We start from the raw sequence: 17733 nt of genomic DNA, 5'->3' as shown, positions 1-17733 counted from the left end.
GGGATCTCTAAGAGTTTAAGGCTAGCCTGGTCTACAGAGTGAGTTCCAGGACAGCCAGGGCTACACAGAGAAACCTTGTCTCAAAAAGCCAAAACAAACAAACAAATAAATAAAATAAAATAAAAGAAAGAAAGAAAAGCTGTGGGCTGGCAAGATGGCTCAGCTGATTAAAGCGTGTTTCCACAAGCCTGGTGACCCGAGTTCAGTCCTTGAAATGCCCCATAGAAGGAGAAAACCATCTCACCCTCATACATACACCTATGCTGACACACACACTCACCCCTCTCACACTCTTCCCCCTGCTCCCTGTTTCACGCATATACTCACACACATTCACCCCATACACACACACACAGGTGAATAAACAGATGAATAAAATTTTAAAAATAAGAATGAAAATTATAAGAGGCTGAGGCAGGAGGATCATGAGTTCAAAGCCAACCTGGACTATGTAGTGAGACCATCTCAGAAATAAAGGGAAGTTGTCATGTGGAAGTGACTGCTTGTATTTATTTCCTGCCAGCCTGAAAGCTGGCATAGAGCCAGAGGGTAGCTTTATTGCCCATCAACTGTGAAGGAGAGGTGTGTAGTTCAGAATGGAGAAATGCTTTTTCCCATTAGAGCTGAATCTGGAGCTCTGTGGTGTAGAGCACTTGCATGGTGGTGTAGATCCTGTGTTCCAAATTCCAGCACCTCAGACACAACACATCATCGAAGCAGGAAAGCTCCAGAAGTTTAGTTTGCTTGCCGTGATGGTCGACAAGTGTTCTTGCCCTTGCTTCCTCCCTTTTTCTCTCTGCTGTTTATTTATTTATTTAAGATTTTGGTTGACTGAGAATGGGTTTCACTATGTAGTCCTGGCTAGCCTAGAACTTAAAGTGTAGACCATACTGGTCTGGAGATCCTCCTGCCTCTGTCTGCTGAGTGCTGGGATTGAAAGTGTGGTGGTGCTGCCACACCTGTCTGGATTTATTTTATTTTAAATACTATATGTATGTATGTGTGTATGTATGTATGTATGTATGTATGTATGTGTGTGAATACGTGCACATGTGTGCAGGTGCCCACAGAGGCCAGAAGAGGGCGTTGGGTCCATTGGCGCTGGAGTCACACTTGGTTGTGAGCTCCCTGATGTGGGTGCTGGGAACTAGACCAAGGTCTCTACAAGAGCTGCAAGTGTCTCTCCCGCATTTTGTCATGTCATGTCTGCTTATCCCAAACCCCATGCTACCATAGTCCTAGGGAGTACTCTGTAAAAGCCACCAGTTACAGAGGAGAGCAGTGGTTTTGCTGGAGTGTGAGAAGCTAAGTGAGAAGTGAGTTTTAGGCAGGTCCTTCTTTCCCAGAAGCCAGCAAGTCTGCTCACTATTTCTCCTGAAGAGAATTTATCTCTGTACTATACATTTCCTTCCAAAATTAGGAAGAAAATGAACAAAATACTTTAGATGGATTTGGAAATATAAGCAGTGCCTGGAAATTCCTGTCGAGGCCTTGACACTCCGCCTCTCCCCCACCACCATGGGCCTTAAAGTTCTGCCCTTGTCCACCACTCCCAGAGGCCTCTTAAGTTTTTCACTGAACGGCTCTTTTAACCTCTAACGATGGAGAGAAAAGCCCTCTAAGGAAGTGAGGAATTCATTTGGAAATGAACAGAGGGTTCTATGGGGGCCTGTGTGCTGTATGGGATCACAGTCATGTCTGGGGGGGCAGAGGAGGACAGTTTCACAGGGAAAGTGAGGAAGCTTATGTAAGTTGTTTTGCGTTATCATCGGCCACAAGGATCAATAACAAGGAAGGCCTTGGTCCAAGGTTGCCTGGGGTGGTTGCTAGGCAGCTGTCCTCATGGAAAGGTGCAGGGGCCTCTCAGTGAGGACATGGGTTTTAGAGAGTCTGACTGGAGCGCCTCCCTCGTGACTTTCTGGCTTCATCTTGATTTGGGTTTGACACAACACTGCTTTTGAGTCTCTGCAAAGGTGATGTGTGTTCGCTGTACTTTCACTGCAGTGGTTACTGTGTGTGCACTCGTGTGGCGGCCGAAGGTCAGTCTGAGGCGTCCTTCCTCGGGTGCTATCTATCCACTTTGTGTTTTGAGACAAAGTCTAATTAGGACTGTATATGTTTTTAAGTCTGCCCTGGGGTAGGGATATAGCTGAGTGAAAGAACACTTGCCTAGCATGTACAAGGCCCTGGGTTTAATTTCTAGCGACACACACACACACACACACACACACACACACACAACACACACACACACACACACACACACCAAAAAAAAAAAAAAAAAAAAAAAACCCAACTGCCACGGACTGGCCCACCGGGAGTACCACGACCGTAGGAGAATCAGGGCTTGGGTAGTCAGGAAGGCAAGGATTCGGCGACTGACAGACAGACAACAAACACACTCAAAAGTGGTTTGAATCTGCTGCAATTTTACTTCTGTAAATCAGTAGTTTATATACAGAAAAGAAAACTATCAAGTCATACAAGGAACAACAAGAGCTTGGCAATAATTTAATTACATCATCTTTAAAAAACATCAAGCACACGTTACTAATCGGTGCTAGACATATCCCTTCACTCACAAGAACTTTATGACCCAAAGAGCAGTCTGTGTTTTTTTTTTTTTTTTTTTTTTTTTTTTTTTTGTTTTCGAGACAGGTTTCTCTGTGTAGCTTTGCGCTTTCCTGGGACTCACTTGTAGTCCAGGCTGCTCGAACTCACAGAGATCCGCCTGGCTCTGCTCCGAGTGCTGGATTAAAGCGTGCGCCACACCCCCCAGTCTGTGTTTTTTAAACTTAGTACAGTTCCTAGACTTGTGTAGGCTTCTTGCAGCTGTGTCCTTCATCTTTATCTCAGCCGCTCACTGGTTTAATATTTATTTTTACTTTTCTGGTTCTCATGGCCCATTTAGCCAATTTGGATGCTGCAGATCCTCCCTAAGTCTTTCATCAGTTCATTACCATATATCTCTTCTAATATAAAATCTTTTTACCTGCTGGAATATGGACACTTGTACTTTTACACCTGTAAGGGGAAAGGGTTCTGCTGTAGTCCTTAAGTTTTCCATGCTGAACTTCCTCAACAGAGGGCCCACCATCTGCCTCCTATGAGATAATGTTTTCTGCCATAAATCACTTTAGTTGGGATTCCTAGTGGGTGAGTGTTCATTCCCTAGAAGTGCCTGAACTATATAATACTTTCTATTATCTAGCAGCTTGAGGCTTGAGGTCTTTAAGGAATAGTTCATTCTGCTATATCTAAATAAGGTCCATGTCCAGCTTCCCCTTTCCTCCATAGTTCACAACCCAAGCATTCATTAATTTTGGCTGTGTTTTATAGATTAATTAGAACATTATCAGAAAAGCAGTTATACAGAACCCATAGCCCAGGGAGCTCATGATCTGTGAAGCACGTCTCCTTCGAGAAGGAGGCATAACACGGGCACTCTGCCAGGGACCTCCAGGGAGCTTAGTCCCGTGGGACACGTATCTCCCGTCCGCTATTATTGACATAATTGTTCATGTCACACAGACGAAACTGGAGTTGGTGTGGCACCCAACAACAACCCCAAAACAACCACATGCCTTCCTAGCTGCCTTGGTTTTTGTTTGTTTGTTTGTTTTGGTGCATACCTTTAATCCCAGCACTCGGGAGGCAGAGCCAGGCGGATCTCTGTGAGTTCGAGGCCAGCCTGGTCTACAGAGTGAGTTCCAGGAAAGGCGCAAAGCTACACAGAGAAACCCTGTCTCAAAAAACCAAAAAAACAAACAAGCAAACAAACAAAAAAGACAGGATCTCAGTGTGTAGCCCTGGCTGGCCTGGACCTCTTTAGACCAGGATGGCCTCAAAAATCACAGATATCCTTCTGCCTCTGCCTTCCCAATGCTGGAATTAATGGCATACAACCCCATGCCCAGTCACAAAACTGCCTTAAAAAAATAAAAGAGCATTATTAACTTTTGGCCATGGGACAGTCCTTGTATATTCATTACAGGTGCTATTCTCATTCCCCTGAACTCTCACGTTCATCTTATGTTTTAGTGCCTCTAGGTTGTTAGTAGTGATGTGCCAAGTGCTGTAAAGTCATCAGTCCCCACTTAATACTCATTTAAATTATGCCACACCTTAGGGTCAGTTCTAAGCTCAGTGCTTATAGTTTACTGAGAGACAGGGTGTTGGAGTCAAGTTCTGAGGGGAGAGCAGGAGAGAATGTGTCTGTTCTGGTGATAGTCGGGGAGCAAGGCTGTGGACAGGCCCTGCTGATCTAGAGGAGAGATGAGAGTCGGGGTCCTAGGGCCGTGGTGGGCTGGGTGCTCGCTGCAAGGGCCTGAGAAGTCTGTCCCGTTGCCTTCTCTTTCAGGTCCTTTATGAAGGGCACTAAGCACGTTGGTTGTGCAGTTTGAGAATTTCAACTAAGCGGGAGCTGCTCTTTTGCAGGGCATTGCCTTTGCCTAAGAATGGTCCCAGGAGCGGCAGCAGAGTTGTGATCCTTGTTCTGTTAGCAGTTGCTTCTATTAAAATCCTTTTTTTCTCTTCTACTTGGTTTAGGCTTAGGAGAGGGAAGTCTTGTGTGTGGTCTAGAAGCTGGGCATGCAACTAGTGGGAGAGCCCTGGGTTCCATCTGCTAAGATAGAAATGATCAAAACAAACAAGTAAAAACAAACAGCTGGGCATGGTTTTATGCCTGTAAACCCACGGCTAGGAAGGCGGAGGCAGGAGGATCTCCTCAAGTTTGTGGCCAGTGTAGCCTACATAGTGAGATCTGTCTGAGAAAGTGAAATAACAAACAAAGGCAAATCTGGCTAGAGGCCAAGACCCAGGCCAAAGCCCCAAGGGCTGCAGGGGAACCCCAACCCTGGAGCTCCTCCTCTTGGTGGAAACCTTTCTTTTTAGCATGTGCATTTGTTCCTGGGGCCACATTAACCCCTTGTGACTCCAGAGCAGGTGTCAGTGTCTTGTTAGTGACAGGCATCTGTGCCAGGTGTCCCCACAGTCCTGCCGTCTCTGCTGTGACAGCCCCCAGCCTGATCTGGCGCCGGCTGTGCACAGCACCGCTGTCCCTCCTTCACCCTGCTTGCAGCTCTTGTGAAGGCAGCGAACAAAACAACACCAGAGTCCTGGAAAATCTTTCCTTTACATGTGCATGCACTTGTACAAGTATACACACTCACAAGTGCCAGAAGATGACATTTTTAACTTTAATAAAACTAGAGGGGCTAGAGGTTTTTCTCCTTTAGCCTCATCGTTATACACATAGTAAACTGAGCACTAACTTAAACGACAAATTACAGAGTTCATGAAAATCACCTGCTCGATGCCACATCCATAAAGTTAGAAAAACTCTCTCAAAGCCCATGTGTGTGTTTGTACGTGAGTGGCTGTGCATGCATGCACATGTGTGTGCTGGTGAAAGGATAGCCTCAGATGCCATTCCTTAGGAACCTTCTTCCTTTTGTTTTGAGAGGGGCTTTCATTGATGTAAAACTCTGTGAAGCAGCTAGCCAGCTTCCAGAGAGCCTCTTCGAGCCTCACCCTCCCATCCATGAGATCACACATGAGCATCATTCCCAACCTTTTCTCTGTATATTTTTAAGGGTCTTGTTATGTAGAGGCTGGTCTCAAACTCTAGACACTCTTGCCTCTGCTCCAAGTGCTAAAATTACAGCAGGCACCACCATCATGACTTCAGAGATCTTGATTTTTTTCTATAAAAGAGGATGAATCCGGCCAGGCAGTGGTGGCGCACACCTTTAATCCTCGCACTCAGGAGGCAGAGGCCTGCAGATCTCTGTTAGTTTGAGGCCAGCCTGGTCTACAGAGTGAGTTCCGGGAGAGACTTATGTAGAGAAACCCTGTCTCAAAAACAAACAAACAAACAAACAAACAGGATAAGTCCAGGATTGGATGAGATCTTTAAGATCAGCCCATGTCCCTGTCTTCTTCTATAAAAATACTCTCATCTTTTTCTGTGTGTGGGTGTTTTATTTGTGTTCATGTCCATGTACCTCCTGGATGTCTGATGCCTGTGGAGACCAGAAGAGGGCATCATATCCCTTGGAGCTGATTTGCAGATGGTTGTGAGCTGCCATGTGGGTGCAAGAATCAAACTTCTGAAAGTGCTGTTAACCACTGAGCCGTCTCTCCAGCCCCTCTCCCATCTTCTAAATCTACCCCCCCCCCACTTTTTAAGATTTTTCAAGACAGGGTTTCTCTGGGTAGCCCTGGCTGTCCTAGAACCTGCTCTGTAGACCAGGCTGGCCTTGAACTCAGAGGTTTGCCCTACCTCTGCCTCCCAAGTCTAACTTACTTTTTTGCTGTTTGTTTTTAAAGGTTTTGTCAGTTCCTTGCATTTATTCATTGATTGATTTATTTGTGTATGTGTGTGCCTGAGTGTATGTGTATGGTGTTTACTCGCCATGGCATGTGTGAAGGTTAGACAACAGCTATTTTATTTATTTTTGGGGGTGGGAGTCATCCTGTCCTTCCGCCGTGTCGGTTCTGAAAACTGAACTTAGGTTGTTAAGTCAGGCTTGGCAGCAAGACCTTCTCCCTCTGAGCCATCTCACTGGTCCTGGGATGCTTCCGAACATTAGAATTTCCTTAGCAAGCCTCTGTGTGTGCGAGACAGAGGTCAAGAGACAGGCAGACAGGCCGACAGACAAGACAGACAGACTGAAGGAATGAGTAGAACAAGTTCAGCAGTAACAGGTCATAAATGATGGGCATTTGGTGTGGTTGTGTCTGAGGGAACGTCACTGAGGAACTATGGAGTGGCGGGAGGAAGGCCTCAGGAACTCCCATCTTAGTTCCTTCAGTGTTGGCTTCCCCAGAGAGTGGGGAAGTGCCCTCCACACGCCCCCACCAACCACAGAGCCTGCAAAGAGCCGCCTTGCATGCCTGTAATTCATGTGCAGTAAGAGAAACATGGCTTTCTCCTGTCTTTGCTTCATGCACCCTTTCCTTTAGAATATTCGTCTTTAAGTTGATATGTGAATGGTAATGTCTGTGATAAAGTTATGCCTAGATGCTTTAACTTTTTAGTATCTGGCCTTCAAAGACGGCAGGTGGAATAAAAAAAAAAAATCTTAATCTCTGAGACTGATGTCTCTAGCAGGAAGTGGAAGAAGGTGGTAACAACACAGTATGGTTTTCGGAGAGAATGACATGTGGGCTGTTGCTTTCATGTGTTTTAGTCATGATATTTTATATTCTGAGTAAAGCTGACGTTGCTAGCAAGCTTTGTAAATTGACAAAACAGGTAGGTCACTGTGATGTTTAGAGATGGGAAGTGGTGGGAATGTGATGGATTGTGGGGAGAATGGGTGTGAAGATGGTTGAAGCATAGGCCGAAGCGAGGTCAGTGACGTCTTACAGAGATACCAACACAGACGTATTACAGACATGCTGTACTTCCCGCAGAATCTGCTGCTTCATTCCGATGATGTATAGTCTGTTATATGTACACTGCCCTCAATAAAGTTTTTGTATGTGTATAGTGTGCATGTATGCACTCCTGTCAAGGCCAGAGTGAACTCTGAGTGTCTTCTAAGTCTCTGTCTACCTCCTTTCCTGAGACAGGTTTTCTCTGTGTAGCCCTGGCTATCTTGGAACTCACTCTGTAGACCAGGCTGGCCTAGAACTCACAGAGATCCTTCTGCTTCTGCTTCCCAAGTGCTGTGATTAAAGGTGTTCTTTTCCGCCTCATTTTTAGCGACAGTGTATCTTGCCTGACTTAGACTTGGCCGTTTTGGCTAGACTGGCCACAGGCATCCTCCTGTCTTCTGCCTTTGGCTGGCATTGCATGTGGCTGTCACGTGAGGGCTAGTGATCAGAACTCAGGTCTGCTTGTACAGCAAGCACGTTACCAGCAGGGACAACTTCCTAGTCCACAAAGTTTAACAAAATAATATAATGTAAATTGTGTAATTAACTTTAATATTAATCAGTTTTAATTTAAAATTTGCTTTTTGTTGTGATCAATAAAATAATCCTACATGATCTACTATTTCTTTAACCTCAGTAAGTGTTTATTGAGACCTTACTTTGCCCCATATTTTCTTAAAATTTGGTCCGTATCTCTTGAATGAGTTTGTCATAGTTCAGAACTCTAATGACGTTAGATGCCTTGCATATTTATTTCCCTTGAGTCTTGTTAGGAATAGTGAATGGTTTCTCATTTCTTGTGTGAATCCTTCACTAGTTTAACAATTGGTATGAGTTTCTAGCTGTGTCGAGGAATAAGGATATTGACACCTGTTACTGGCTTTTTTGCGTGTCTGTCGGTCCGTTAATGTATCTTATTTCCAGTGCATTTCAAGAACTTTTCTGTACTGCTGGATCGGTGGGATGGCTCACTGGATAGAGACCGCTGTGTCAGTCCCTGGGACTCAACGTGGTAGAAGGGAGAGAACTGCCTCATGCCAATTGCCCTCTGTCTCCCTCCCCCTCTCCTCCTCTCTCCTCCTCCTCCCTCTCTCCCTCACTCAGTCATAAAATGCTACTAAAACAAAGTAAAAAACGAGAACTGTACCGTCAGTCTGTGTTCAGGGCCACAGTTAGACTGCTGAGTCACTACAGGCATCAAGTGTAGCGCCGTTACTGACCTTGCGTGATGCGAGGTGATAAATCATGATCTCTTGGTGACCCTCCTGGGGTCGTCTGACAGGAATCTTCATTGCCAAGCAGCACGAAGGCACGTGTGTTACTGTTGCCTTTGCTCGTGGCCTTGCATTGTGACACATGGCCTGTCCTGTCCTTCCTCTCCCGTGCAGGAGTTGCCCACCGGAGCCAGAGCAGTGAAGGAGTCAGCTCTCTCAGCAGCTCGCCGTCCAACAGCCTGGAGACGCAGTCTCAGTCCCTCTCCCGTTCCCAGAGCATGGACATCGATGGTGTCTCCTGTGAGAAAAGGTAAAGCTGGTGCCACCTGTTACCACTACTGTATGTACATGAAGGGAAGTCTCCACACTTTAACCTTTAGGAGTCTGAAATGACAACCCAGAGACCCATGTCCTTATCAAACTGAATCCACATTTTATTCTTAAATTGAAAGGTTTTTCTGTTCTGAATGAAATGTTCTTTATGTAGTTGTCTGTATGAAGTGTCTTTTATGAGTTGGAGAGATGGCTCAGCAGTTACAAGCAGGTGCCACCTTTCCACAGAACTTGCATTCAGTTTCCAGATGTCTTTTATGAGATGTAAGGTATGGGTGGTTAAACAAAATTACCTCATAATAAGCATATGGTATATGTGAATAAATCTCAGTGTGTAAACGATAATACCAGTGTGTGACACAGTGGTGAGACACAGAACGGCCACAGCAGGTAGCCAGGAAGGGTGTTGTTAGAACAGGTGCCCTCAGATTCAGTTTCTGTAGTCCTGCCACGTGGCACCAGGGTTGAGCTTTCTTTCCGTATCCTATGCCCTGGCGCTTCCCTAATGGACCTTGGGGCCACTGCTGAGTAAAATAAGACAGGTGTGGCGGCATCGTGACCCATGAGCAGGTAGCGTATACCGTGGGGACAAGCCAGACAAAGGGAGGACTTCCGGCCGGGCAGAGTGGAGTGAGGACAAGCCGGACAAAGGGAGGACTTCCGGCCAGGCAGAGTGGAGTGAGGCAGAGGATTTCGCTGTGCTGCTCAACAGCGTGCAGTTTAAACGGCAACTTTGGGTTTCAGTATTGACTGAAACGAGGGAAAGCAAGCCGCCATGGACTGTTGTATATCTCGTCACCCAGTTCAGTGACTACAAGGAAGAAGCATTCTGTGATGATGAGTTGACCGGTAGTTATGACAGTTCAGTATGATACACATAGTGATAAAACATCAGCATGCCGTCAAGCTAACCTGACAGAGTGGTGCTGAGAAGTAATTGCCATGTAGAAAACCATCCTAAAGGGCTTCAAACAGTAAGACCTGTTGAGATGTTTTAGTTGGTGAGACAGAGTGGCTGGCTGTGGTGTGGCTGTGGGGACAGAAAGGAGGACCCCAGATGACACACATTTGTGAAAATGAGGCAGATGGCACAACTGTTCTTGTCAGTGTCGAAGGGAGGAGTGTTTCGGTACCTGGTGCTGGACAGTAACAACGTAGACAAGCTCGGCTCGCAGCGTGCATTGTATAACAATAGCATGTCCCGAAAATCCCTTCTGCTGACACCTTCGTCTGTGAAAGTGAGCCCACGGGAATGATACCTCGGGAAGAGTGACCCCACCACAGAAGATGGACAGGATGCTTCTGTGCCCATTCACGAGGAGCTCTTAGATTTGCAGGAGGAGAAGGGGGACCAGTGGTGTTTTGCTTTCCTGACAAATGTTGATGGGTATTTTAAAGTTTGTCACAGCTCTGACGCTGCGAGTTTTAGAAACGATGAAAGCCTTGTCTGTGTTTTGACTTAAAGCATGTCTCAGGTGGATGTGGATTCGGGCATTGAGAACATGGAGGTGGATGAGAGCGACCGGAGAGAGAAGAGGAGCCTGAGTGACAAGGTTAGTAAGGAGGAAACCTCACTTGGCTCCCCTTCTGGTATCTGCAGGTCTGCTGGGTGTCACCGGTCAGAGCGTCTGTCTGTCTGTCTGTCTGTCTGTCTGGGTAGGGTTTTCCTTTTGAAGAATGATTGGCCTCAGTTCTCAGTACATAGTCCGAGCTAACATGGAACTGTCAGTATACCTGTCTCCACCTCCGAGTGCTGGACTTAAAGCCCCGTCCTCCTAGCTAGCTTTGGCCTTCTTTCCCAGTGACAGTGAAACTCAGCCCTTTATACAAGAAAATCCCAACATTCTACTTGGCGTAGGTCCATGTGTTTTTGTTTTGTGTATTAGTTTGGTTTGGGCTTTTTTGAGACAGAATCTTGCAGTATAACTCTGCCTGGCCTGGGCTGTTCACAGATCTGGCTGTTTGTTCATTGTGGGGATTGAAGACATGTGCCACCATGACTGGCTAGTTCCATGTTTTTCATTGTGAAATTTAACTTTTGTGGGTCTTTACTAAGACAGTAGATTACTATATCTTTGGCTATATTCTGAAGTAATTAAAACAAGGACATGGAAATTCTCGCAGCAAGTACAGACTTGGTGAGGCCTTTCTGTCTTCACCTGAGCTTTGGACCCTGTTCTGGGTGCCTTGAGTTTGGTTGTAGGTATCCTGTGGGGTTGGGTGTCATGCATAGTGTAGGTTAGTACACCATGTTCTGTTCAGGAAGTTCATAGGACCATTTTGGTAACATTGTGTTTGTTGTTAGAGATTAGACCATAGTCTCCTAGTCTCTATGCCTGTAATTCTTGTTTCTTGTATGTGACAGTACTTCTGTCATGAAATCTAGTGAGAAATGTTAACATTTGTAAAGATCCTTGAAGGAAAGTGGTTATACACCGGGAACATTACCCTGGTTCTTTAACGCTCGCACAGCAAGTAGATGATGTAGGCAATCTTCCACCTCATTTCGCCTCGTGATTCCTGATAATGTCTTTGCTCTTACATGCTGTCCCATGAATGATGACATCGTTTTAATCTCATGGGTGACTCTGGAGACTTAACCTGCTTTGTGTAAACAAGGCTGCCTGTGTTCAAGGTGCTCCATCCGCCCTGCTTCCCAGCTCAGGCCAGCTGCCCGCCTGAGTGGTTTATGCATTTCAAAGTGTCCCTGTTAATCAGTGAATTAAACTGGAATACAATGTCTTCACTCGTGTCTCCTACTGTCGAGTAACTCTCAGCTCTTCCCACTAGGAGCCGTCTTCAGGTCCTGAAGTGTCTGAAGAGCAGGCCTTACAGCTGGTCTGTAAGATCTTCCGTGTCTCTTGGAAGGACCGGGACAGAGACGTCATCTTCCTTTCCTCTCTGTCTGCGCAGTTTAAGCAGAACCCGAAAGAAGGTGGGTTCCTGGTCAGGTCAGGGCTGCTTTCTCAGAGCAGCTGCATGCAGGAGGTGAGGCTCTGGGCCTCTGTCCCCCGCTGGGGACTCACTTGTTGGGGGGGGCTGCCTCTGGTGGGGGCACAGCTGTGTGCTTACTGTCCTCCTTTCCCACGGATCTTACTGCTAACTGACTCCTTTTAATATTTTAAAATTTGCTTTTATTTATGTATATGTTCATGTGCTTGTGTGTATTGTGCATGTGTGTATGCTCAAGTGCCTCTGAAGGCCAGAAGAGAGCATCATGTCCATCCCCTGGAGTTGTGAGGCATCCAGCGTGGGCACAGGGAATGGAAGTTGGGTCCTCTGGTTGAGCGGCTAACTAACTGCTGAGCTGTCTCTCCAGCCTCAGTATGTGATCTCTACAGAAGGAAACTAACCAGAGAAATGAATGCTTTTCACTGTCTCAGAGGTGAAGCTTTTCCTTTATGGTGGAGACTATTTAGAGGGCGTCAGTCCCTGTAAAGTAGAAGCATGCTCAGTGGGCCCCAGGACTTGGACAACCACCGAGTTGCCTCTGTAGCATGCTGACCTCAGCTGCAGTTGAGAAGAGTGCTTATTCTAGGTCAGTGTCATCTTAGGCTCTCAGTGCTTACCAAGCAATGTGTGGACAGTCAAGCAAAATCTTTTTATTAAATTACTTAGCAAAATTGGAATATAATTACATTTTGTTGTCTTCCTAGGATTCTATTTTAAGAAGTTAGCTGTGTTGAACTATACTTAAAATATTTTGTAGGACACCATATTATTGGTACTGTGGCTCTCTATGTAATCATTTACAGTAGAGGAGAGGTAGGCACGTGCTGTAGGGTTTTGTTTTTACACATCTCTGGATCCAGCTGCCTGGACTGTGGGATTGTTTGCCTTTTCACTCATTGATATCTATGCCCAGTCTTTAGGAAGGTCTGGTGTATAAAGGAGTGCTAAATAGATACATTTTCAATAAGGCGATCCCTGTTAGTGTGGTTACCGTTCTCTTCCCATCCAGCCTGTCTTCTGCAGGGGAGTGGAAGTCCTGTGTTCCTGGAAGGTGGGTAGGTTTCTGATATTGCAGTGTCTTGGTAACTCTGAAGAGCTGAGCAGCTGTAGGTTTTAAAGTCTTGCCATGCAGTGCTCTCGCTCTGAGCTCTAGGGTTCTCATAACTCCCTTGTACATATCAACGGTAACCTTTAATGATCTAACTAGGTGAAACTGACTAGTCAGCTTTTAAAGGATAATACAATCATATTGTAAACTTAAAAGTTTAAGTAGATAAGCATTTAAAAAATGACCAGAAACAACATGGATCATCAGGGCTTTGGTTATTGATACCTAAAATGAATCTAAAGATCAATAGGAAATTAGCCAGGAGCTGCAAAGAACAAGAAAGAAGCCAGATTGGAATCTGCCTCAGAAACCAGATGGGGCCTCACTGTGGGGGCCTCCCTAGAGCCTTTGGAGCTTGGACGTTCCGGGAAGTGTGTGCTGGCCGAGCAACGCTGGCCTTGCCGTGTTTGTCGTCCTCATGTGGCACGGGCAGCTAGCTCCAGGAGGGACTGGTTCCTTCTTACACCAGATCATGATCAGTGCCAGCTCCCTGACTGCACTCTAACTTGGTTTAATTTATAAAGTTAATTTTGGGACAGTTTTATATTTACAAGAAAAAAAATGAGGAAAGTACAAGGAGCTTCTGCATGAGTCTTTCCCAGTCTCCTCTAATGGTACCTCTTCCACAGTTGTGGCGTGTTTGCCCAGGCGTGGAAATGACTATGGCCTGAACCAGTGAGGTGGCTCAGTGGGTAGAGACCCTTGCCCATAGGCCTGATAGTCAGGCCTGAGTACTGTCCCCAGAACTCATGTAGTGAGTGGAAAGGTCTCCTGAAAGTTGTCCCTCTGACCCCTACATGGGCACATGTGTGCACATATACACACACAGACACAAATAAATGTAAACTGATTTTTACAAGAAAAAGATTACTGGGAAGAACACTGGACATTTTTTGTGTTTTCAGCTAATATCCTTTCACTGTTGAGAATCCAATCCAGGATACCACACAGACTCACTCTGGTTCTGTTTGACTTATTAGAAGACCGTGTAAATGAAGACCCATGAATAACCTGCTTTTTACTTTGCCTTCCCAACAGTGTTCTCTGATTTTAAGGATCTGATTGGCCAGATTTTAATGGAAGTACTGATGATGTCGACTCAGACACGAGATGAAAATCCATTTGCCAGTCTGACAGCCACATCCCAGCCTATTGCCACGGCAGCTCGGTCACCTGATGGAAATCTCATGCTGAACGCTGGCTCCAATTCAGGAACAAGCCCCATGTTCTGCAGCTTGGGCTCCTTCAGTGCCAGCTCGTTGTCTAGGTCAGTGTGATTCTCTCTGCTCATCCACTGGTAGGAAAACAGCTGTGAAGAGTGCTGAGGAGTTCCACTCCACAGTGTTGCTCTGTATCATTGATGTTATGGTGTCTTTCCTATGAGGGGAGCATAGGGGAGAGGGTGGCTGTGGCCATCTTGATTAAATTTCTTAGCCTTCTGTGCTTTGGTTGTTGGTAGGTTAAATTTTAGACACACATGATTGTGTGTGCTACATTATTCTTTGAAAAGGGTCATTGGCACCTCCACATGAACGTAGCAATTAGATTCTGGTCATTTTTTTAAATGCTTATCTACTTAAACTTTTAAGTTTATAATATGATTGTATTATCCTTTAAAAGCTGACATTATCCATTTTTAGTCATCTCAAGTTTTTCTTTGATTTTTCTCTTCTTTCCTCCCTTTTCAACTAATTTAGCCTCTATGAAACTAGCCCTGCTCCTTCCGCCAGTCTCGGGAGCTTTGTGCCAGTGCCGAGTCCCTCATTTGCCTCACCTTCCCGCACAGCCCCCCGGGGGCCTGTGCCCTCCACGTCCCTCAGCCCTCACAGCGCAGCCCCCCGGGGGCCTGTGCCCTCCACGTCCCTCAGCCCTCACAGCGCAGCCCCCCAGGGGCCTCCCACGTCCCTCAGCCCTCACAGCGCAGCCCCCCGGGGGCCTGTGCCCTCCACGTCCCTCAGCCCTCACAGCGCAGCCCCCCAGGGGCCTCCCACGTCCCTCAGCCCTCACAGCGCAGCCCCCCAGGGGCCTTCCACGTCCCTCAGCCCTCACAGTGCAGCCCCCCGGGGGCCTGTGCCCTCCACGTCCCTCAGCCCTCACAGCGCAGCCCCCCAGGGGCCTTCCACGTCCCTCAGCCCTCACAGTGCAGCCCCCCGGGCCTGTGCCCTCCACGTCCCTCAGCCCTCACAGCGCAGCCCCCCAGGGGCCTGTGCCCTCCACGTCCCTCAGCCCTCACAGCGCAGCCCCCCAGGGGCCTGTGCCCTCCACGTCCCTCAGCCCTCACAGCGCAGCCCCCCGGGGGCCTGTGCCCTCCACGTCCCTCAGCCCTCACAGCGCAGCTTCCGGAACTGCGGCTGGAAGCCAGCCCTCATCCCCGAGGTATCGTCCCTACACTGTCACGCACCCATGGGGGTCTTCACCATGCCCCACCCCACGATCCTCCATTCTGGCCAACCCCCCAGGCTTCCTTGCCCGCCCAAGTAGTCCCCGAGCAGTGCCTGCCAGCTCCTCCAGACAGAGGCCCCGCAGCAGGGGCCCCGCCTTCCCACCCGTCTCGCCCAGTGCTGCCAGCAGACGTCCCTCCTCCCTGCGGATCTCTCCTAGGTATTTATTTGCAGGAGAGCTGCGTGTGTGTTTGCAGTGCAGGGAAAGAAAATTAACACGGTTTGGAAAGAACTGCTGTGTGACACTGACCTCAGTTGAATTCTGGGAGTCATTGGGTATTAACCTGTGTCGCTCGCTAGCTCTCTGGTGGGCATGTGCCCTGCCTCCATGATCTGCCAGGCCGGGATCCACGAGAAAGTGGAGGTTGCAGTGTTGTGCGCTCCTTTCTTCCTTCCTTATCCTCACTCTCTGTCGTCTGCACAGCAACCAAAGAATTGCATTTTTTTTTCTTTTTGTGTGGCCTGGCTCATGGGTCCCTCATTATACATGAACCTCAGAGACTGTGGTCAGTGTTGTATTTGAGAATTGGGGCTCACAGGATGACTTTTGGTCTGGGCCAGTGTTTGCTCTTTCTGTGAGTCATGCCTTGATGCCTTGACGTCTGATTGCATGTAATGCCAGTCTCTCAGAAACAGCAGCAGCAGCAGCAACCACAGCAGCATCCCGTGAGTCCGGTGGCCCCCTCTCTCAAATGTACTTGCATATTTCTGTAATTCAGGGGATTGTTTCTGCATGTCAGTGAAACTTAAGTGAAAGACTTGTTTGAAATGATGGCAACGCAGCAGCGTCTTTCTCCCGTCTTACTTCCTCTGTTCCCTGATGACCTTTTTTGCTTTTGTTGTGGTAGTATGTACGACAATCCTTTCTCCTTCCTCTTCCTCGCACTTTCTGGGGACAGTAGTGATGAAGAAGATGAAGAAGATGATGATGATGATGATGATGATGATGATGATGAAGGTGGTGGTGGTGGTGGTGATGATTTTTCTTGTGTCCAGTTTGGGTCCAGGTATCAGAAGAATGGAGTCTTACCCGTAACTGCATGTGCTATAGGTGCTCAGGAACTAACTTTCGTAAGCCCGGCTTAGGGCTCTGCTTTGAATCCAAACAGGGTAGTGTTAAGTGAGGAAGGCCAGCCAGCGTGCAGTGAAGTGTGAGGCCCTTACACTGGGGTGAAATGACACACAGGACAGCTCTCAGTTGTTGCCCGTTCGGATAAGAAAACTCATCTGGCCCATTTGTCAAAACCTGAGAAAAGATGAACTGCCACTCAGCCTTAAGTTCACCCACCTTTAGGAAGGAAATGAGGGGCCCTCCCGTTATTCACCATGAGTTTGGTTGCATTGATTGCAGGTGTTTAGGAACAGCACTTTGGGTGTGTGTGTCCATCTCTTGCACATCAAACTCTGTCTGGGCAATCTGGGTGAATGTGTGTGGTCATGCTGTCCAGTGTAAGTGGGATTCTCTCATATCTGCCCTTGAGTCTCCTTGAGCATCTCCTTGTATCAGTGAAGCAGTGTCCCATTTGTTTCAGGATGCCACTGAATATTCCCCCTGAAAACTGAGTTAAAAAACTCTGTGTTTCTAGATGATTTGAGCACAGAAATATAATGACCCTTTGTTTCTACGTCTCTGACTCATTGCCTTAAGAGTTTTGCTCTCCCACTGAAGTTCCCTCTGGACCCAGTCATATTTATGCCCAGCACTGTTCACAAATAACCTCAGGCTAAAAATAGAGACTGCAGTAGGAGCTAGGAACACTTGATTAAGTTTGACAGCTCATGAAGAGAGAGACGAATGTCAACACACGGTTGAATATTGATTCCAAAATGTTGATGTTTGTGTCAGGTTGAATATTCTATTGTCATTTCCCAACTGAATATTCCAAAGGGGAGCAGTGTCTTTCTCATGCCTATAAAGTCCAGTGTGACTACAGGTCACCCAGCAGACATCATAGGAATGGCTGTCCATACATGGTAAAAGGGCCTTATCTGTTTGCTTTAAGTTTTCTGTGGGAGCAGTGCTTTGTGTAATTCCGTAACAAGTCACAAGCTGCCTCTGCTGATGCTCTTCCTAGATTCCTGGCATCTGACCTCACCTGATATCCAGCTTCTGTGCTTAATAGCTGAGGTCCTGGTGGTGTGATGTCAGTTGCCCAGCATTGTGCCTGTTCTCTCCTGTAGCTGGGATGCAGATCCAGAAGCTAGAAGCAGAGCTCATGTTGTGCACCTCCAGACTGCACTCTTCTGTCCCTTTGGTGTTCCAATTTCTGCTGCTCTGGTTCTTTATTAGTTACCTCACTGC

The 17733-nt window shown here is 47.0% G+C and overlaps 1 protein-coding gene across 1 annotated transcript in view; it reads left to right on the top strand.

Moving 5' to 3' along the window:
* The window catches only part of Ube4b (ubiquitination factor E4B), a 120867-nt gene that overhangs the window by 44302 nt on the left and 58832 nt on the right, over positions 1–17733 (top strand). Inside the window, 4 exon segments of the mRNA XM_028893635.2 lie at positions 8772–8907; positions 10396–10483; positions 11721–11865; positions 14029–14257. Of these exon segments, the coding sequence (XP_028749468.1) occupies positions 8772–8907; positions 10396–10483; positions 11721–11865; positions 14029–14257 (598 nt within the window).

The sequence above is a fragment of the Peromyscus leucopus genome, chromosome 2, assembly GCF_004664715.2.
Source record: "Peromyscus leucopus breed LL Stock chromosome 2, UCI_PerLeu_2.1, whole genome shotgun sequence".
NCBI lineage: Eukaryota > Metazoa > Chordata > Mammalia > Rodentia > Cricetidae > Peromyscus > Peromyscus leucopus.
Note: the sequence above shows the minus strand (reverse complement) of the source record. Positions and strands in the feature narration are given on the sequence as shown.